Source organism: Mirounga leonina, unplaced genomic scaffold (assembly GCF_011800145.1).
Source record: "Mirounga leonina isolate KUSES-001 unplaced genomic scaffold, KU_Mleo_1.0 Mir_126, whole genome shotgun sequence".
Classification (NCBI taxonomy): Eukaryota; Metazoa; Chordata; class Mammalia; order Carnivora; family Phocidae; genus Mirounga; species Mirounga leonina.
The window spans coordinates 2,453,966-2,476,976 of NW_023270314.1; the positions used below are offsets into that span (position 1 = coordinate 2,453,966).

Genomic DNA, 23,011 nt, shown 5'->3' on the forward strand with positions numbered 1-23,011 from the left:
TATTGTGACTTTCCTAAAAGAATAAACATAACTAAATAAATGATTTGACAACAACTCACAAGACAGAAAATCTTGAGCTCTGCACACATGTGATTTAAATTGTCTGTATATCTATTTGGATTTAAGTTAAGCTTAAAGCTTATTTCAAGGGTCTACCCTTCAGGGTATTTTGGTTTCAGGATTTGGTAGAGTAGACTACCACATTCCTAGCTACTATCATCACTACATGAGGACTCCATTCTTTCTTAGCTTATACAAGTATTAGCCCCTAGGACTGTGAGTTGGCTTTGATTCAGCATACCTGGAAGAATTAGCTTTAAGTTTTACTTGTCTCTCAGGACTAGAGGAAATCTAATTGGCTAGGTGGTTTGAGTGGATTCCTTGCATTTTAAATAATTCAGCTCATCAAGGGACCTGAAGTTCAGCAATTAGACTGAATATATGTATGCAGGCCAAGAGCATCCTAGAACATATCCTACTGGTTACAACACTACATTAATCAGCTATCCTTCCCTGGTGTTGAATGTTTCCCTAAAGCCCAGTGATCTCACTGCCTAATATGGGACAATATGGTTGGTGTATAAAATATTTCCTACCATTCTATAGGACCTTAATTTTGTTTTATAGTTACATTTTCCAACAGCAAGATGGCATCACAAAGGCAAATATTTTAAGCCTAAGAATCTGTCTAATTAGACTGCTTGATGAGTACTGAGAATGATTCATGGATGCTCATAGTATTAGACCTCACTGAATGACCATTTTCTGTGATGTGTAATGAGTAATTTTCTGAGTCATTTCATTCTGGCTTAAGTTGAAAAAAATACAAAATACAAAAAACTCTCACTTCCAACACTAGTAATGCCAGGTAAGAATAAAAATATTCTGATATTAGTACTATTGCTTTTAGGATCAGATAATACATCTTTTTCTAGAATAACATCACGTTTATAAAATAACTTTCTACAACAGTGGTTCTCAAAACGTGGTCTCCACACAAGCAGCATCAATATTACCTGGGAAATTGTCAGAAAAGCAAATTCTAAAGTCACATCCCAGACTTAACTGAATCAGAAGCCTGGGCAGGGATTAAATTACTGCTTCTGTGAGGGCTAGGGAAGCAGTGGAGGAGGGTTTGGGAGCTGGTGGTGATAAACATGGGAATGTGCATCCAGCCAATACACACTCCACACACTGGTCTCCTCCTACCTTCCATTAATTTTAATTCTGGATAAATTATGGCGAGTTTTCTCCCTACTGTCACTCCCTCCCATTCCCAAAGTTTCCACAGTAATAATAGGCCACTGTATTCCATAAGAACATAGAAGCTCTGCGAAGGAACCACCTGGAATAATACAGACGAGGCATCACCACAATGGAGTATTGGGACCAAGATAAATGTCCCTATTTCATCCTTCCATTCATTGTATGTAGATAAGATAACTATCAGGTGTATCAGCAAAGAGAAAAGAAACTGAAAGTGTAGTCTGAAGAAAAGTCCCATCCAATCTGTTTGCGAACGGAGATTGTTGGATTATATACTAGAAGCTTGTCTAATATCTTCATGTCTGTTTTAGTCCTAGTTGTTGAAGTTAATAATATCACATAATAATAATCCTTAAAATTTCTTTTAACTGTTTGGTTCTTAGCGCTTTTGCTGAAAAAGACATTGCATTTATGCATGCAAATGGGATTTCAAAATATTTTTTATATTCTGGAAAACTTGCTTAAGGTTTGGCAAAAGCTTTTTTTGAACACTAAATATTGAATTGGATGCTTTAGCAAATAGTTTAATTTTAAATGTTTACTAGTATTTCCTTTAAATTACTATTTAACCTGGATAGCTTCTCTTTGTAATCCTACATAGCACCTCTCTGCTTTTTTTTTTTTAAGATTTTATTTATTTGAGAGAGTGAGAGTGAGCAAGAGAGAGAGAGAAGGGGCAGAGGGAGGGGCAAAGGGAGAGGGAGAAGCAGACTCCCTACTGAACAGGGGGCATGATGAGGGACTTGATCCTAGGATCCTGGGATCATGACCTGAGCCAAAGGCAGATGCTTAACCCACTGAGCCACCCAGGTGCCTCTCTCTGCTTCTTTTTTGTGGTACTTTCATATCACCAGGAGGCTTTGCTGAAGTCCTATTCAAGATATAAGAGCACAGACTCTACCCTAGAAATAAATAAATTGATTCATGAATGAATCAATGTGTGTAAAGTTCTTAGAATAGAACCAGCACATAACAACTTGATAAGTTTAGCTATTGTTGCCATTCTTCTTTTTTTTTTTTTTTTTGACAGAGAGAGACAGAGAGAGAGGGAACACAAGTAGGGGGGAGTGGGAGAGGCAGAAGCAGGCTTCCTGCGTAGCAGGGAGCCCAATACGGGGCTCGATCCCAGGACCCTGGGACCATGACCTAAGCCGAAGGCAGACGCTTAACCATCTGAGCCACCCAGGTGCCCCTAAAATATTTATTTTTAACAATTTTATTTCTTTGACAGAGAGAGACACAGTGAGAGGGAACACAAGCAGGGGGAGTGGGAGAGGGAGAAACAGGATCCTCACTGAGCAGGGAGCCCGATGCAGGGCTCGATCCCAGGATGCTGGGATCATGACCCGAGCTGAAGGCAGATGCTTAACAACTGAGCCACACAGGCGCCCCTAAAATATTTTTATTTAAACTCTGAAAACTTGTTTAATAATCTGGCAAAACCTCTTCTGAGTTGAATATATAGTTGAATGCTCTATTAAATTCTTTAATTTTATATGCTTACTATTTTGTCATTTAAATTATGATTTCACCCAATATCTTCTCTTTGTAATCATATTTAGCAGCCCAAATTTAGACATTGTTCTCTTTTGTTTTCTTCATGGACTATCAATCTACTATGATACCACCTTGCTATACAAATACATTAAGTTTATTATCTCAGTTAATCATTTAGATACTGTTAATGCTTCTGAAATAGGCATGTATTTTCCTTTACTGTTTGACATGCATATTTCTTTCCTAAGTGCAGTAATTATACTTACTATGCTAATGAAAAGGAAAAATAAAAACAATATGAGCAATATAAAATAGACTGGTTTTGTGAAATAAAAGAAGCTGAACATGTTAAACATAGTAACTGAGAGAATTTTAATTTTGGCTATAACCATGTAAGTATTTGAAAGACAAATTATATACAAAAAATGAAGAAAAGAATTAGTATGAACTATTTTGCAATGGAGAATTTTGGAATTGAAATACTTTCACATGAAGTCAAATGCCTTCCTCAAGTCCAAATGCCATAATCATTTAGTCTTAGATACTGAGTAGGCATGGAGGGTGGAAACATACATAACACATGATCACCTAGTTATCTCTGCTTTTTTTTTAAGATTTATCTATTTATTTGAGCGAGAGAGAGAGAGTACATGAGTGGGAGGGGCAGAGGGAGAGAGAGAGAGAATCTCAAGCAGAGTCTGTGCAGAGCATGGAGCCCAATACGGGACTTGATCTCAAGACCCTGAGATCATGACCTGAGCCAAAACCAAGAGTCTGACGCTCAACTGAGGGCACCACCCAGGCACCCCTAGTCATCTCTGGTTTTAAGGAGCTTAGAGTTCTACAAAAGAGAGAGAAAAACAATTATGAAGCAAAATGTTCAGTATTTGAGAAACAATTTTCGAGCTGTGGGAGTGGAAAGAGGAATTCATGGAAGGGTTTGCAAAAGAGATGTTTGGTGAGAAATATAAAGAAAAGGAAGCTGTTCTCAAAAAAAAAAAAAAGACACAAAGGACAGTAAGAAAGAACAGCAAAGATTCTGGAGCACAAAAGAGAAAGAGCAAGGGGAATATAAGCAAAATCACAGATGACCTACCTCATAGAGCATACTAAAAAGTATGATTTTTATAAAACAGGAAAATAGAAAACTTAAAGATTTTAAGCAGGGGAAAAACATTGTCAGATAGGTGTATTCAAAACCTGGGTTCGGGTAGAGAAAATGGACAAGAAAGATCATTTAGATACCTTTGTAATAATCTAGGAAATTAATTTTAAGAGTCTGGATTTAGAGATGTTAACAGAGGAAAATAAATTCAAGAAGTACTTAGAAGGTAAATTCAATAGGACTCAGGTATGGACTTGGGGGTGGGGGATGGGAGACGGCTAGAAATAATTAACGATTCCTAGGTGGCTGGCATGAACAATTAAATGAACAATGGTACAATGCACTGAAACAGGGAACACAAAGGCAGGCAAGGTTTGCAGTGGGGCGGGGGCAGTGGTATATGGGGTCTGACATGTCTGTGGAAACCTAAGCAGTCATAGCAGTTACTTCAACCTACAGGCCTAGTAGAGAGATGTCCTCTTGAACTACACATTTGGGAGATTCAGGCAACTGAGAAGGCTTTCAATAGCATCTAACTCATTTCACAGAAGTACAACCATCATGTCTAGAATAAATTATAATCATTTCTTCTAGTGGCAGCAGGTTAGAGCCATTCTAAAAATGCATTGCCACTAAATGGGCTTCTTTATGTCTTGGATTATATTTTCCTATTTATTTATGGCTAACATCTCTTCTTATCTTTATATAATTGCTTCTTTATAGAAGGGATAATATCTACCTTTGTTATGATAGCACTTATCACGTTATAAGTGCATTACACCATTTAGAATAAATTAAGGAAAATAATTGAATATATAGTAGCTCAGTAACCATTTCTTATTTTTAAAAATTGTTAAGGCATATTTTTCCCTCTATTTAGTTTTTCTTCTTTTTAGATCATAAAGTTGCATTCCTTGGAAGCCTCTTTGATGAGGCATGTTTTGTTGAAATTTTTTTTAACCTAACAGATGTTTGGGTAGTTAAAATTCCTCATGAGTATGGTATCCTGTGGTTTTCACAACCTAAGTGTTACCCCAGGAATTTTCCTTTCTTGCTGTCTTCCAGTCCTGGTGGTCTATAGGAGATGCACATTATGAGAGTCTCATTTCATTCCATACTAATTTCACACCCACACTCTTTTAAAGTTGTACATTTCCTCAGCATTATAAGAACTTATTGTGCACCATGGAGATATTTAATAGTTTTCCATTCTACATTCCTCCCCCACACAACTCAAATGGCTTTTGAGTATAAGGATAATCAGAAAAAAAGAGATGAGTAAAATAATCTGCAAGACTTTAATGTCTCAAGTTAAATATTTCTGCCATTTGTAATTTTTGTGATTATGTTTGTATTTATACACACTCAGCATGAAGTAGAGAGTTACGGCTATTATATAGATGACTTAAGGAGAAAAGCAATTTGGCTTCACTTATCTAGATCAGAGTATGTGGGAGAAAGAAATGTTAGCTTGAGTTGGCTGAATATTGTTTCCTTTCTTCACGCCAGTTTACAGTGGTAGATTCAAATGTAGAAAGTAACCCAATTTAATTCTTTGTTTGCATTCTAACTTTGCTTCTTGGATCTTCAATTTGAATACTCTTCTTTATGGGTGCAAAGAGAGATAATACTATATATTTTCTTATTCTACAGGCCATTTCAGAACATTTTTATAATATTTATTATTCAGACTGGGTGGTCTTTCAGAGTTATTCAGTTTTTGAATTTTGAATTCAAAATTTTGAAAAAGTTGATATCAAACTAACCATCAGTTTCCAGGTCATTTCAAGAAGTTCCAGGCTTTTTGATATGAGGGCCTATTACTAAGTGCTTATGTGCAACTCAATGCCATTAGAAATGCACACATATGAAATAGTGATTTATACTAATTTATACTGTTGTTTAGTCTTTCCTGTCATTGAGAGAAATTGTTCATTTTCATTTTATCTTCTTATATCAGATTATGAAACAACATAACACTCTTTTGAATAATGACTGATATTACAAAACATTAATTTTCTTCACTCAGATTACTTTCTTTACAAAATGTCTTTAATACTTTTCATCTTTAATATTCAGAATAAACACCCAATCATTATTTATTTTTTATCTTAAAAGCATTACTGCTTATCAAGATTTTTGTTGCTGGACTATTTTAATTTATTTTATTCCTTTTTTTAAAAGATTTTATTTATTTATTGGAGAGAGAAAGAGAGCACACGAGCAGGGGCAGAGAGAGAGGGAGAAGCAGACTCCTTGCTGAACAGGGAGCCCAACATGGGGCTCAATCCCAGGACCCCAGGATCATGACCTGAGCTGAAGGCAGATGCTTAACCAACTGAGCCACCTAATTTATTTTATTCTTGTATCATATATTAGTTCACTATTTTTATTATCTGGCAATAATATGTGTAGTGTCTTTTTGTCTTTCATATCAAATGCAATCTCAGATGATCTCTCCTGGGCTTAATATAATAAATAAAACTTTTCTCTCACTGTATAATTATGAAATTCAGATATATATGTGTGTGTATATATATGTGTGTATGAATATATGTATATATATACACACACAATTCAGAAAAATGTCTTCTCCATTCCTGAGAAAAGGGGTAACCAACTCATTCTAATAACTTATACAATTTATTATTCCCATACATACAAATACTCAGGTGAAAAGCGAGTAAGTTTGCAAATGCCAAGAAAAATCATATGTCTGTTGTCACAAATTCTTTTTTTTTTTAATTTTTTTATTTATTTGACAGAGAGAGAGAGACAGCGAGAGAGGGAACACAAGCAGGGGGAGTGGGAAAGGGAGAAGCAGGCTTCCCGCTGAGCAGGGAGCCCGATGCGGGGCTCAATCCCAGGACCCTGGGATCATGACCTAAGCTGAAGGCAGACGCTTAACGACTGAGGCACCCAGGCGCCCCTGTTGTCACAATTCTGAAATACATAAACTTTTTTACTTTTCTCTCTAAATCACAGTGTTGAAAGGCACTTTCCATGTATCCTCTGGAACTAAAATAAGAAGAATTTTTTTATTCTACTGATAAACAACAAAGTAGAAAATCAGCTCTCAAGCAGAAAGAAAAAGAGAAAGGGAAAAGGATTAGTATAGACAACCTACTTAAATATTGATAAATATCTTCATACTCAAGTATTCTCTGATGGTGAATTCAAATTGTGGCAATGAGATACTTGATCCAGGGAGAAGAAAAGTACCAGATAAAAGACAAACTAGTGCTCTGTAGAGAGGCACCTGGAAGCTGGGATGAAGAGAAGCCAAGATTACTTTCTCCATTGCACCAAGAACTAACCAACCAGCTAACCACCAATGACAAAGGGAGACAATCCTGGTAAAACTAGGAAAATAATGCTTTAAAAAAAAAAAAAGCTCACACTGATTGCAGAAAGTTTGCAATAATCTACCATTATTCCTTTAGGCCAAAATGAGCAAAATGGAGTAGTAGGAAATTGAAAATGATCTAATTCTAGTGAGTTGATCACAGATCTTAAAAAGGGGTTAAGGAGGAGGGGAGACCAGGTGGAAGCAATGACACTCAAAAGGAAAAATTCCTAAATTTTCAAATTAAGACTGTGAGATTCTTTGAAAACTCAGCTTTGCAGTTCATTTAGCAGATTCTGAATTAATCATGCTAATTGTCATTTTATGCTAACTGAACATTTATCATTATGTCTAGTGTGCTTGAAGAGATGATGCATTCAGAAAATCCACTTGCTGGCTCACTGTAAGAGGTAAAAGCAGGTATTATCCAAGTGACATGATGGTAAAGAGTAGGATGGGAATCCTCAGTGTCAGGATGGGAATCCTCAATGTCTGAATCCTCAGACCTTACCAGTGCAGGCAGAAGGTCTAGTTAACTAAAGTCTCCAAAGTAGCTGTCCACAGGCCAGATCTGGGCTACTGGTATGCTTAGTTTAAACAACTAAATGATTTTAAATTTAAAAAAAAAATCCAAATCAGGGAAATCCAAATCAAAACCTCAATGAGATACCACCTCACACCAGTCAGAATGGCTAAAATTAACAAGTCAGAAAACGACAGATGTTGACGGGGATGCGGAGAAAGGGGAACCCTCCTACACTGTTGGTGGGAATGCAAGCTGGTGCAGCCCCTCTGGAAAACAGTATGGAGGTTCCTCAAAAAGTTGAAAATAGAGCTACCATATGATCCAGCAATTGCACTACTGGGTATTTACCCCAAAGATACAAAAGTAGGGATCCGAAAGGGTACGTGCACCCCGATGTTTATAGCAGCAATGTCCACAATAGCCAAACTATGGAAAGAGCCAAGATGTCCATCGACAGATGAATGGATAAAGAAGATGTGGTATATATATACAATGGAATATTATGTACCCATTAAAAGGAATGAGATCTTGCCATTTGCAATGACGTGGAAGGAACTGGAGGGTATTATGCTGAGCGAAATAAGTCAAACAGAGAAAGACATGTATCATATGACCTCACTGACATGAGGAATTCTTAATCTCAGGAAACAAACTGAGGGTTGCTGGAGTGGGGGGTGGGGTGGGAGGGATGGGGTGACTGGGTGATAGACACTGGGGAGGGTATGTGTTCTGGTAAGCGCTGTGAATTGTGCAAGACTGTTGAATCTCAGATCTGTACCTCTGAAACAAATAATGCAATATATGTTAAGAAAAAAAAAAAAAGAAGAAGATAGCAGGAGGGAAGAATGAAGGGGGGAAATCGGAGGGGTAGACGAACCATGAGAGACGATGGGTTAGCCATGAGGGAGGATGGGTTAGCCTGGTGATGGGTACTGAGGAGGGCGCGTTCTGCATGGAGCACTGGGTGTTATGCACAAACAATGAATCATGGAACACTACATCTAAAACTAATGATGTAATGTATGGGGATTAACATAACAATAAAAAAATTTTTAAAAAAAGAAGTAAAAAAAAAAAAAGGCCAAATTGTTATAAGCAAGAAACTGAGCATTTTCACATAAAAAAAAATCTAAATTTCCTGTTTCTCTGAAAACATCAGAAGTCCTAATGGCATGACCTGTCTATAGGACAGTTATTAGCTTTTAAATAGCACATTCTCTGTTAATTTGTCACGGTTTCCACCACTCCCAATTGCCTTGCATCAGCCTACTTCATTCATTATAGTACCCCTTCAGTTAACTTCCAGTTGCCTCAGGACTTTAAAGTTTATTCATTCAGTCAATGTTCCATTTTTAAAAAAAATTTTTTTTTTAAAGACCTTATTATCCATTTGAGAGAGAGAGGGAGAGAGCACAAGCAGGGGGAGCAGCAGAGGGGAGGGAGAAGCAGACTCCCCGCTGAGGAGGGAGCCCAATGTAGGGCTCTATCCCAGGACCCTGGGATCATAACCCAAGCCAAAGGCAGATGCTCAACCGACTGAGCCACCCAGGTACCCCATTCAGTGTCCCATTTTTTTTTTAAAGATTTTTTTTTATTTATTTGAGAGAGAGAGAATGAGAGAGAGAGAACACATGAGAGGGGATAGGGTCAGAGGGCAAAGCAGACTCCCTGCCGAGCAGGGAGCCCGATGCGGGACTCGATCCAGGGACTCCACGATCATGACCTGAGCCGAAGGCAGTCGCTTAACCAACTGAGCCACCCAGGCGCCCCAGTGTCCCATTTTTAAGCCAAATCTTCATTTGTGATTTTCCAGGTTGATGCAACTGAAATCCCTATTTTCCTACATTCTTATCTCTTAGCATGTATTCTGTTTTCTAGTTAATTGGACTAGAATAGTTATTTCTTCTCAAAACCAACAGGTTCAAAATAACCATGCTTACTGACTAAACCAATCCAAATTTGATTTTTTTTTCTTTTCTGTGTTATGGCACCATCAACCTCAGTATCACCTGAACTTGAAAACAGTTCATTCTCTCCTACCCACTTGAGTTTACCCCATCAAGTTTAACTCACTTAGGAAATAGTAATAGAGTACCTACTCTTACCAGGCACCATTCTCTAGGCAATAAGAAATAGCAATGGTCAAGACAGATTCTAAAAACAAATAAAAATTAAAAGCTATTACATAATTATAAATGCTCATTAGGATAACATGATATTTTAGAAAAAGACTGCAAAGTTGTTTTAGATTGGGTGGTCAGGGAAATCCATTCTGAGCAGGAATCATTTAAGTAGAGGTATACATTATGAAAAGCTGCTCATGTGAGGCTGGGGTGAAAGAACATTCCAGTCAAAAGAACATTCCAGGGGGGTGCAAAGGCCCAAGTCATATAGGACTTTGTTGATAATGTTAAGAAATTTGAATTTGGGACACCTGGGTGGCTCAGTTGGTTAACTGCCTGCCTTCGGCTCAGGTCATGATCCCAGGGTCTTGGAATCGAGCCCCACATAGGACTCCCTGCTCAGTGGGGAGCCTGCTTCTCCCTCTGCCTGCTTCTCCCCCTGCTTGTGCTCTCTCTCTCTCTCTCTCTGACAAATAATTAAATAAAATCTTTAAAAAAAAGAAATCTGAATTTTATTCTAAAGCAATGGAAATCCATTGGATGGCTTTAAACAAGGAAGTGACATCATCTGATTTAGGTTTAAAAGATCAGCCTGGAAGCTCAGGAGGTCAGTTAGGTTAATGCAGTGATAATAGTAAGACGAGTCAGAGCTAGAAACAGATATTTGAGAATGATCACTGTATCAGTAGACCTTAAAGTCATAGGACAGGATAAAATCACTTCAAGGTAAGATCTCCTAGGGGTTGTGTGTTGATACAAAAAAGGGTCAAATATAGATATCTGGGCACTCCAACACTTAGATTTAAAAAAGGAATGAGCAAAGGAGACTGAGAAAGACCTACCAGGGTGATAGGAGAGAAAAAAAGAAGGGCAGATATTACAGAAACCTAGAGTCAAAGTGCTACAAGGAGGAGTGGCTGGATAATTGTGTTGAAAGCTGAGTTGTTTGGATTCTATCTCAAATGTTGAATTGCATTAACAAATATTGATTGGAAATTTATTATACAAAAATTACACCAGGCATTCCTGGGAATACATTTAGTAACCTAAAAAATAAAGTCTCTAGATCAAAGTTTATCTATAAAGTCCTACAACAGCATCTATTTATCACTGAAAATCTCACTGTATCTCTCTTTGGTACTCTACTTACAGGTACTAAAAAATTTTAGGAAAATGTGATTTGGATTTGAAAAGAATCACCTAGTAACAGTCTTGATCAAGATAGAAGAATGGTAACATAAGGTCCCTATTTGGATGGCTTATGTGGGAGGGTATTGCGATTGGGTGACCTGGGCAACTTGAAATTTGCTCAGGATGGCTTGGGGTGGAAATGGCATTTCGGACAGTGCAGGTCTGGCTTTCACAGCACTTGACTTACAATTTATTTGTTTTTCATGGAAGCCATTATAATTCTATGTAGATACTGTTTAGGATAAATAATAGAAATTTATTTACTCACTCATGGTTAATCATGTTATCTAACCAAGTAGGGTAACAATTAATTTTAAAATATAAAACTAAAGTTATAATAGCATTTTTACCATACTTTGAATAATTTCTATGGAAAAGCATTTAAAGAGCTCTTTCTTGAGTACAAAAGTTCTAAAAATGGGTAGATGGCAGAATAATTTTGAGAAATTATTTTGTGTTTCTTTTCTGTGTTTTTTCCTTCTCCACATCTCAAACTCAGAGTTGAACCCTTGGTATTTCTTTGCCTCAGAATTTTATATAGGTATAAAGCACAAGCTGAAAAGCTGCTTGCTGAGAGACCTATCTCAGCTGTTGTGGGTGTGTGTGTGTGTATCCCTAAAGTCACTGAAAAAGTTGTAAAGTCTGGCTTAAAAGCAGCAGAGCATCCAGATATGAAGGGAAAATGTAGGTATGGACAAAGGGTGCTCAATGGCAATGAGTATAACCTAATAATATACTACAAGAGAGGCCCAAAATGCTTTATTGCAAGAAAAGACTCTAGGACTTTGGTCGAACTCTGAAAGTCTGAGAAAAGCCTTAACTAATAATGTCTGAAATTGAGTTTCCCATTGGGATTCAATTAAATTAAAAACAAATGTTATTACATGCATTAGTTTATACACTAATTCAGTAATTTTCATGTTCAGTGATTTTACACAAAATTGTATTAAGTAAAAATCATTAATTCAACAGCTATCAGTGTGTGTATATATATGTACTTATTTATTTATAAATATATATATATGTATTTCCTTTGCATGGAAGCATCACAATTCCATGGAGATAGTATTCAGGATAAGTAACAAATTTATTTAGGTAATTATGATTAACGATGCTGTCTGAACTAGTAAGGTACTAGTTATTTTTAAGATATAAAACTCAAGTTGCAAGAGCAATCAGTACCTATACTTGGAGTGATTTCTGTGGAAAAGCATTCAAAGAGCTTTTTCTTGAATGCAAACGTATAAACACATATACAAGGTAATACTTACGACCAGCAAGGGTTTGTGTAGATATCCAGTTGGAAGCATTGCCATAGCCAGCATTGGTGCTGGCAGCCACCTGGAATCGGTACCACCTAAATTTCTTTAATCCATACACTGTCTCTTCAGTTAAGTCAGCTTCATAAAGGTATTGAATTTTTTGATATTCAACACATTCTTCAGAATCCCATTCTATGCATCTCTGAGCCCGCAGCTGAGTGGTGATCTTGTAGTTTTGGAAGTAGCCAAGAATAGTGTCAGGTCTCATCCATGTTAATGTTGCACTAGTTGATCGAACATTAGAAAAAACAATATTTGTGGGAACACTGGGAACTAAAAGTTAAAGGAGAAAAATTGAAAACAATTAGAATTACCAAAAACCGTCAAACAGAAGGAAGAAATGCATTCAAAAATATGTCTTTATTATGCACCTAGTGGCAATCTCTTATTACAACTGACTTTAGATTAGCATCACCACATTTAATGAGCAGAACCTTAAGGTGATGCTTCAGAGACCATTGATTCAAAAGGCATAGGACAAAACAACTATGATTTGATTAATTCCCAATTTTGTTCCCAAACTGACTCATAAGAATCTCATATAAACTTACTTTGGCTTCATATATAAACACTAGTACAAAGAAAATTGTATGCTCATTTAATCTTATGTACTTCCCTGGGTATGGACTGAGTTTTAATATTCAGTTCCCAAGAAAGACATACTTACATTTAAATGTCTGGATAGACACAAATATATCTTATATATAGTAAATATTGATTATACAATAATTCTAAATAAACAGTGTTATTAGCAGAATTAATAATTTACATATTAGTTTATTTTTATTTTATCTTGCATATACTTAAATTTGACAAAACTGATAAATTAATTTGACAAAACACTTTCTAGAACATCATCCAGCACACTGATATTAATACACAGACAAAGGTATCTGTATATCATCTACAATCATAGGGTCCTACTTGGGGTCACCTATTAGATTTCATATTGACCACTGGTTTGCTATTTGTATACCACCTGTGAGGCTCTGAGCCTGGTATGAAGGATTCAAGATATAAAAGGCTTATGTCTTATTTTCAAGAAACAGCCACTTATTGAACAAGTAATACAAGCATGTTATGGTTAGGAACATGAAAGAACAATGAACTAAGTGACATAAGTACTTTCTTCAACCATGCCTTTCCTGCATATGTGCAAAGGCTTTTGCTTAGAAGACTAAGATAGAATGGTAACAATGACTTGTATGAAAATGACATAATCAGTAAAAACTATATGACAATAGTCACACTTAAAAATAAGAAAATAAGTTGGAAAACTCATTCATTCTTAAATATATCATATTAATTCAGGATTCAATAAATATCTAATGAGCACCTAATTTGTGCCAAGTGCTATCGTAGGTGCTGGGTATACAATGAATAAACCAGACAGAAGTCCCTGCCCTTGTGTAATTTACATTCAGGATATTTATATACAATAAAAGTATAAGTGAGTATTGTATATAGTATTTTGGATGATGATTAGTGTTTTGGGGAGAAATAAGGAAAGGAAGAAGGAGAGAAAGATGATCCAGGGATATTAAAATTTTTAACTGAGTAGGCCTCACTGATTAGAAGGCATGAAGTTCCTGATGAAGGTGGGGGAACAAACCATGGGAATATTTGAAAAAAGAACATTCCTGGCAAGGGAAAATGCATGATTATAAGCCCTAAGTTGGAACCATCCTTGGTATATTTGAAGAATAACACGGAGGCCAGTGTGGCTAGTAGGAGTTGAGGTCTGAGAAGAAATAATGAAGGCCAGATTGTATACGACATTGTAGGACATTCTTATGACATTCATTTGAGCAGAGGAAGGACAGGCTCTAACTTGTTTTCACACAATCACTCCAACTACTGTGCTGATTATGGACTGAAGGGATAGAAGGGTACAAACAGGGAGAGCAATTAGTAGGCTGTTTCAATGTCAACACAACAGATCATGATGGCCTGGTGGGGATCACAGCAGAAGAAATGAAAGGAAGCATTCAGATTCTGAACATATTTTAAAGGGGAGTTGACAGGATTTGCTGATGTGTGACATGTGGGGTGTAAAGGAAGGAGAGAGTAGAGGAAAGCTCTAAAGCCTCTGGACTGAGCAAACAGAAGGTTGAAGTCATTATTAACCAAGATGATGTGGAAGGAGTAAGCTTTGGGGAGAGAGATTACGAATTTATTTTGAGCATGTTAACTTTAAATGCCTACCAGATACCCAGAAAGAGATGTCACATAGATGGATACATGAGTCTGGAGTTCTGTAGAAAGGTCTAGACTATACAATAGGTCAGCTATATAATAACCTGGGGATATACTGTGTTAGAGGAACTTATAGTTTGTCAGGCAATGGAAAGCTATCAAGGTGTCAAAAGGAGATGTTCAGAAGTACATTTTATCAAGTCTAGTCTAGTAATTACACTACAGAAAAAGGGACAAATTTATATACCACTGGATATGCTAAAAAAAAAGAAAGAAGATGGTAGCAATAAGAAAGAAATATATTTTTAGATCATTTTGGTGGTTGAATTCATGGAACTGGCAAATGAATCAGAAGATGACAGGATCAGAATTTGAAGGAAGTTTAGAGATGATCTTGGTCAACTTGTCTTTTTATGTCTGACCTTTATGTAGGCAGATGTCTCCCAAGATTCCTGGCCCCTGTACACTCACCTTCATCCAGTTTTTTTTTTTTTTAAAGATTTTATTTATTTATTTGACAGAGAGAGAATGAGAGACAGAGAGCACGAGAGGGAAGGGGATTAGAGGGAGAAGCAGACCCACCGCTGAGCGGGGAGCCCAATGTGGGACTCGATCCCAGGACTCCAGGATCATGACCTGAGCTGAAGGCAGTCGCTTAACCAACTGAGCCACCCAGGCGCCCCTTCATCCAGTTTTTCAACCAAGCTCTGATAGGTGCTGATATGAAAAAGTTTTTTATCTATAATTAAGAAACCAAATCCATTAAGGAGTGCACTTGTGATGAGCACCAGGTGTTGTATAGAAGTGTTGAATCATTATTTGTACGCCTGAAACTAATATTATACTGTATGTTAACTAAAGACTTAAAAAAATAAAAAATAAATAATATAGGGAGAGATTATGCAGTGGACCTGATTTTCTAGCACAAGTAGAGTGTTTAAAAGCAGAGAGTTTTCTTTGGTTCATTACAAAAGAGGAAGGAACATATTCTAAGCAAGAGACAGATTTGATGTATAAAAATTCATTCATTATTGGCTTAGAAGTAGAACGGGCCATAGGATAAAGAATCTAGGACATCTCTAGGAACTCAGAGAAGCCCTTGGCTATGAACCAGCCAGGAAATGGGTGTCTCAGACCTATAAATGTAAGAAATCAATTCTGCTTGTGAGCTTAGAAGAGGACTGAGCTCCCCATGAGTATATAGCTTACTGACACCTTGAGTTGGCTTGTGAGCCTCTGGATAAGGAATCCATGCACAACATACCCAGACTTCTGACCTACAGAACTGTGCAATAATCAATGGGTGTAGTTTTAAACCACTAAGTTTGTGATAATTTGTGACATAACTATAGAAAACTAATGCAATTTTCCTCTATAAAATGGCCAATTTCTACTTTTCTGGACTCTGCTTAAATATATAGAGCAAAAGGAAACTCAAAATCTTGAGGGGATTCATTTTAAAATTTATTTTCAGATAACTCTCTTAGTTTGTACTTCATTATTTTGAACTGATAGCCACCCTCCTCTAAATCCTAATTCTACTCTGAAAACCCACCTCAAATAGGCCTAATCCTCTTTTCAACTCCACTTCATTCCAATATGTATTCCAAAGATCTAGAAAGGTTCTGATTCTACATTCATATCAATAAAAAAGATTGAGCAATTACTCCAAAATGTGGTATGCCTATTCATATGTCATATACACAAACAAATATCAATCTACATATTAGATTGTGTCTCTGAAGGTCTGGAGTAATGCTTGCAACAAAATAGACACTTAATAAATATTTTTTTGAACAATGAGCAAATAAGTAAGAGGACATAACAGGAGATTTCATTTATTTATTTATTTTTAAAGATTTTATTTATTTGAGAGAGAGAGAGAGCAAGAGAGCGAAAGTGCATGCACAAGTGGGAGGAAGGGGCAGAGGTAGTGGGAGAAGCAGACTCCCCGCTGAGCAGGGAGCATGATGTGGGGCTCCATCCCAGGACTCTGGGATCACGACCTGAGCCAAAGGCAGACGCTTAACTGACTGAGCCACCCGGCGCCCCGGAGATTTCATTTAGATAGATGGTCAGGAAAGGCTTTAATTTAAATCAGAGAACTGACAGATAAGATTAGCTTCCCAGGTGGAAAACATCAGGATGTGTTAAGATTCTGAGGGAAAGAAAGTCATGGCCTATTAGAAGCACTTAAAGAATATAGCTGGGTCCACAAGGAGATGGATAGGAAGATAGAAAGCTAGAGATGTAGTTCAGAATCAGATAACGTTCAGCCTTCTGGACTGGATTCAAGAGTTTTAGTCTTATCTTAAGTGTAGTGGGGATACTTGAGAAGTTTAATATAGACTTTTCATTTGCATTAAAGCCATAGACTCTGCTCTATCCCTATGGGAGTCAGGGAGTATGATCCAGACATTTCCCTCTTTTTGAGTCCACCACCAAACGCCCCTTCCATGTTTCAATTTCCTTTACCTAGGGTTTACTAAGCAACTAGGAATGGGAAGAAAATGGGATGCATTAGTTATCCAAAGAACTGGAGAAGGCAGAAGAGACTATCTTTTTCCCAATTCAGCAGAAGGGATGACTAAATGCCCATTGTTGTTCTATGACCAACTTTTTTCCGCCTCCAATGTTCAGACTGTAGGAATGAAGACTTTAATGGCAAAATTTGTAATGCATAAAAATTTTCAGTGGATTAATAGTGGTCCACAGACTCCTGTATTTTCCAAATGAGTACTGCAGAGAAATAAAGGTCTAAAAGGAGAGTTCTTTCACTTGACAAAGAAACAAGAAGAATTATGTGTAACCCGACTAAAGGAAGAGTAACAACAATTGAGTTGCCTTCCATGTGACAGGCATAATGATGGAGCCTGCACAGATACACAGTGTCTGGCACATATGGGCACTCAATAAGTGCTGTATTGCTTAGATACAATTGTTCAATGTATCTATATGTGTTGACTATATGAATAATTTATGTTTGACTATATGAATAAATTATGGTTCATTGAAACAGTCTTTTGGTTTTCAGGTGGTACAAAATTTTGTCCACATTTTCCAATCAAATGTATTTAGAAAGATAAACCAAAAATAAATCTAATCTGAGGCCAAATATGTAACTCAGAAACATTTTTTTATAGCAAGGCTACCTCAGTGACACTCATAAAAAACCAGCATTTATATGCAGTATCTTCTCTCTTGATAAACTGTGTGTTGAACTAGACTATTTCAAAGCAACTGCCCTATTGAATTACAGATACAAAAAGGATTACACTCATTTTAGCATGGAGAATCAGATTTCCATTCTTTAAGAATGACTAAAAACCTCAATTTTTTTCTATCCACAGATGGTACTAATTTGAACACATCATTCCATGCTTCCTGGAGTAATCACACAGCTTGCTTAGATTTTCTAAACATGACTGAACTGTGATGAAGCGATCAACATTCACTGGCAAGGTATTCCGTAAATTACATTTTTATTCATAAATTATTCTTATCTGTGGAATACTTTCATCATGGTTGAAATGAAAGTCTGTAGAACTATATAAGTGATATTTGTTGTAGGTTTAAATGCATGTCAGTTTTTAGTGACTATTTAGTAGGTTCCACTTAGGAGATGAAAATGTGTATAAAGTGTAATTATTCTCTGAACTTCTGAATATCAGTTATTAGAAGTTGCCAACCTCCCATGATAAGATTCTTATGGTGGTTTGTACTGACTTCTCACTGAACTGATTAAGTATACTAACATGGAAGGCCAAGTTTCTTTAATTCTTTATTTATGACTATATATTTTTATCTTCAACCACAGATGTACTTTCTTTTAAACAAAACAGATGCCTGAACAATTATATTTATAAAACTTAAGAAAGTACCAACACAATCTTTCCTAGTTTATCAAGAATATTTTTGTCTCTACTAGTTTTAAATAATCTACAATCCTTTTAGAAACACAAAGTACTGATATATGATATGAGCATATACAAATAAAATTACAGTTTACCAACACTAACATAGTATGAATCAATATAAAAATAGAAATTCCTACAAAGTTGAGTGCAAAAAAATTTCAGCATAGCAGATATAAATTTTGCACTAACTTGAATTTAATCAGTAACATTTACTGATCATTCACATTGACCAGTGTGGGCAAGTTATTATAGTCTTAGGGAATAGCTGCTTTTCATAAATATATGTAAAGTAATTTAACTAATAGAAACCACCACAAATAGGTGATGCCCAAAGGAAAGTTTCAAGGAAAGAGAATATCTGGGGGCTATAATTTGAAGGAAGAATTAAGAATCAGTAGATATGTGGAAGAAAAGATGTTTAAGCACGTTAGGTATGGGAGAGATGTAAGTAACTACAAATTGTCAAAAGTCTGGAAAGTATACTAGACTAGAGAAAAGAAAGTTTAAGGAAGTAATAATAAAAAAAGAGGGGCCATTAAGTGTTGTGTTATTGAAAGGCATTGAAAGTTTGAGAGGTGAGTTTAGGTAGTCTCTATTAGGCAATAGAAAACAATCAACAGAAATTAACTGGTAAAGTATAAACTTAAAGAAAAGCCTGAGCCTCCATGTAGCTAGTTATTAGGAAAAGTATAATTTGATAGAAGCTGGTTAGATGTTATATATACATATGCAGTGCAATGCAGGTTACAATAACAAAGAATAATTGGGAATAGATTTTTTTAAAAAGGCAAAGAACATCAGCAGAATGTGCTTATTTATTGGGCAGAAAGGAAATAGGAGTAAAACATGGAATGAACCCAGGAATTGGGTCAACAGATTAAATGTACATCGTACACTTCCCAAAGGTAGGCTATGACTTGGCTCTATGTTATAGAAAACAATACAAAGGAAAAACTCAAGATTTTAAATCTCTGTGATTATAAATAAAGACAAATTAAATGAACAAGAAAATACCATAATCTCTGGTACTGAGATGAAAGATATATTTCTCTCTCCTCTCAAAAAAAATCAAATAAACAGGTTGCCATGTAATTTAATGAACAATATCTTCAACAACATCCTTACATAGTAAATGCTAAGTATCTTTAACTTGGCTCTTTCTTACAATGTCTCTCAATGTGAGTGAGCAGATTATCAAACATGTTTTAGTAAAACTATTTCTTCAGAGGTTCTAATTATTCAGTTCAGGCATTCTTCTCTCTAGCAATCTAGTTTAACCCAGAAATAGATTTTGGAGTAGCTGGGCTAGAATTTATCAAAATATGCTACATAAACATGATTTTAGGTGGTACTATGAAACTGGGAACATGCACTCTTATTAGTGTGCCAAATAAAATCATCTTAAATATTACACTTGAAAGAAAGAAAACTGAGGAGGTATAAAGCAGGACAAAATTTCATAAAAATTTTTAAAGTGTCTATCCTAATGCATGTATAAATGGACAACTGAGGGATCCAAAACTCTATGGATCATAGCTATAATAATATTAGTTCTTAATTCAAGTATTACTGAATGCATCATTTATTTATAAAAATATTTCACTAAAACTTTTGTTTTGTTTTGTTTTTGGACATTATTGAAAAAAAAGTGGGTTATATATGTTGTGTTTGGAGGGAAAATGAGTTGATTTGTTTTATAAAGTCATTAGTTTGACAGCTCTATAAACCAAGCCAAATCATGAGAATGTCCATCAAAATGACAAATTTGATTTGAAATTATTTATCTGAAGTAGTTCTTAGGATAGTAATTATATAGCAGAGTTAGTTGTCTATTAAGAACAACCCTATAACACCTGGAGATGAAATTGAATCATTGACACTAATGAAGAAATGGGAAAGATACTGGTTTGTGGGGATTTGCTTGAGGATGGATATGAGTAAATGACATGTTAGTTTCATATCTTATTAACATGAATAGAGATATCTTGGGAGGAGAAGAGTGGGTTAGCCTAAGAGATCAAGAGAAGCCAAGTTGGGATAAATAAGTATATATAAGCTTGGAAATCATAAGAGTGAATAAACATTTAAGGGGAGTATTTGTATATGTAGTATCACAACAGCAGATGATAAAGAACGGAGTCTCTGTCAAGTTAGTAGTTAATGGGCAGTGAAGTAGAATGGGAATAAGAAATCATAAAAAACTCAGTCAATAATGTCTGGCTTATATTGAAACTTGAGAAATATTTGTTTAACAAATAAATAAATAATTGAGCAAATGAATGGATGCATGTACCGATTTCAAGAAGAAAGTGTCACCAATGCTGTTACCAATGTTGATTGATGAACAAGTGTCACCAGTGCTGATTGTAATCAAATGCTACTTGAAACTATTCCTGTTTTCTAAGGATTGTGGCTGTACAGAAATCCTTGATAGATTAAAATATACAAAAGTAGTCCTGGTTCTAAAGTTTGGGGAAAGCTCTATGAAAGAAAAGGAAGAATTTGGAGTTTTCTGGGATTCTGTGACACACACATACACACACACACACACGGAGAGAGAGAGAGAGAATCAAAGGAGAGATGAAAAGAGAAAAAACCAACAGAGGAGAAAGGATGAAAGGATGGAGTGAGATTGGGGACTCCATGAAATAAAGTAGCCAATAGAAAAATCCCTGATTGCCAAAATATTTTTAAGAACAAAACTATATACTGTTTATTTTAGAGTCATGTATATTATTGCAATGTAAACCTCCCCTCTGTGTGCTTATCACAAAATATTCAGTAAGGCTATTTTTACACCAAAGTATTCAGTATGACTAGAATTGTCAAAACCAGCAAAAAATAATTTTGCAGAAGGAGCAAAATACCAAAATATTCCAGTTCCCAAACACAGTAAGTTTGAGGATCTGTTCTGATGGTACAGGAATAGTTTGTACCAGACTAATTCTCTTGAAGATAACAACTATGCACCCTGGAGGAAACAAAGAAGCATACAAATGGCTTTTGGCTTGAGGCGTTAGGAAATGGCATGTGAGACTGCCAAAGCAGTTGGAAAAGGAGGGAGCCAAAGAGGGGTTAGACCTAAATTCTGGGTCTAAACTCATCTGAAATCCTTGGCTAATCTCTTAATTGTAGATGTATGAAGGACATACTGAGGAACATAGTGGAAAGAAACAGAGGCAAAACTGAGTAGAAATTTTAGTTGCTTTCCAATGCAGAGGAGACAGAATTTGGAGTTTCAATTCCACCAAATTAAGGGATTGGTAAACAGCACAGTCCTCATATTAAAATCCTAAAAGGGCCCATACCTTTAACTTTACTCTATATCCCAGGATTAAGGTAGTTCTTCTGTAAATAATGGAGAAATCAAAACCACACATTCACAAAATTACTACTCAGTAATTTAATAGTCTGTTAGAATAAAAACCAACACTCTTCAGAACAAGATAGCAAAATCCAGAGTTTCTGCAAAGTATCACCAACAATGTCCAATATAAGCTTAAAAATTACTGGGCAGGCAGGAAAATTACTAGTGACAGGAAAATGTGACTCACAGGAGGAAAAAGTACTCAATAGAAAGAGATCACAGAATAAGTCAGGTGAAGGAATTAGAAGGAAATGAATTTCAAACAATATAAGTATTTTATTTGACTTAACAGAAAACATGATCATAATTAGAAACCAAATAAGGAATTTCAACAGAGGAATGGAGATAAGGAAACACAGAACTAAATAAAAATTCTAGAACTTAAAAATAATCTGAAATGAAAATTCACTGGATTTAACACCAGAGTAAAAATGGCAGAAGATAGTCAATAAACTTGGTAAAACATCAACAGAACTCCAATCTGAAGAACATAGGAAAAAAAGTGAAAAAATTTAATAAAGCCTCAGTCATTTTAGGAATGCTATCAAGAGGTTATAATTGGAGTCTCAGAATAGGATAGAAAATGGAAGAAAAATATTTGAAAAAATAATGACCAAAAATTTCTCAGATTTCAGAAAAATATTAATTTACCAATACAAAAAGTTAAATGAACCCTTAGCAAAACAAATGCAACAAAAAGTACACTGGCCATATCACTGATAAACTGCTTTAAAGAAAAAGGATTTTGAGAAGTGCCAGAAAAAAACAACATGTATCACAGACAAAAGAATGATATCTTTAAAGGGAAAAATACTTGGGGGGAGGGTGGGGAGAAACTAACTTCCCAGAATTTTATATCCAGTGAAAATATTCTTCAAAAATGGAAGGAAAATAATTCTATTTTTAAGTAAATAAAATCTGAGAGAATTTGTTGTGAGCATACCTGCACTAGAAGAAAGTCTTAAGAAAGCTAAAGGGAGGTACAGGAGGGGAAGAAGGAAGGGGGGGAAATTGGAGGGGGAGACGAACCATGAGAGATTTTGGACTCTGAGAAACAAACTGGGGGTTCTGGGGGGATGGGTTAACCTGGTGATGGGTATTAAAGAGGGCACGTTCTGCATGGAGCACTGGGTGTTATACGCAAACAATGAATCA

The 23,011-nt window shown here is 35.9% G+C and overlaps 1 protein-coding gene and 1 long non-coding RNA gene across 4 annotated transcripts in view; one reads left to right on the forward strand and one right to left on the reverse strand.

Annotated features, from left to right (window-relative positions):
- The window catches only part of PTPRQ (protein tyrosine phosphatase receptor type Q), a 200,353-nt gene that overhangs the window by 83,611 nt on the left and 93,731 nt on the right, over positions 1 to 23,011 (reverse strand). Inside the window, exon 26 of the mRNA XM_035002069.1 lies at positions 12,326 to 12,649. Within this exon, the coding sequence (XP_034857960.1) occupies positions 12,326 to 12,649 (324 nt within the window). The remainder of the gene's footprint in view (positions 1 to 12,325; positions 12,650 to 23,011) is intronic.
- LOC118008528 overlaps positions 1 to 23,011 on the forward strand; it is a 150,915-nt gene that overhangs the window by 73,255 nt on the left and 54,649 nt on the right. For all 3 annotated transcript variants that reach the window (XR_004678709.1, XR_004678708.1, XR_004678707.1), the window contains exon 3: positions 17,923 to 18,034. This is a non-coding gene — a long non-coding RNA (uncharacterized LOC118008528). The remainder of the gene's footprint in view (positions 1 to 17,922; positions 18,035 to 23,011) is intronic.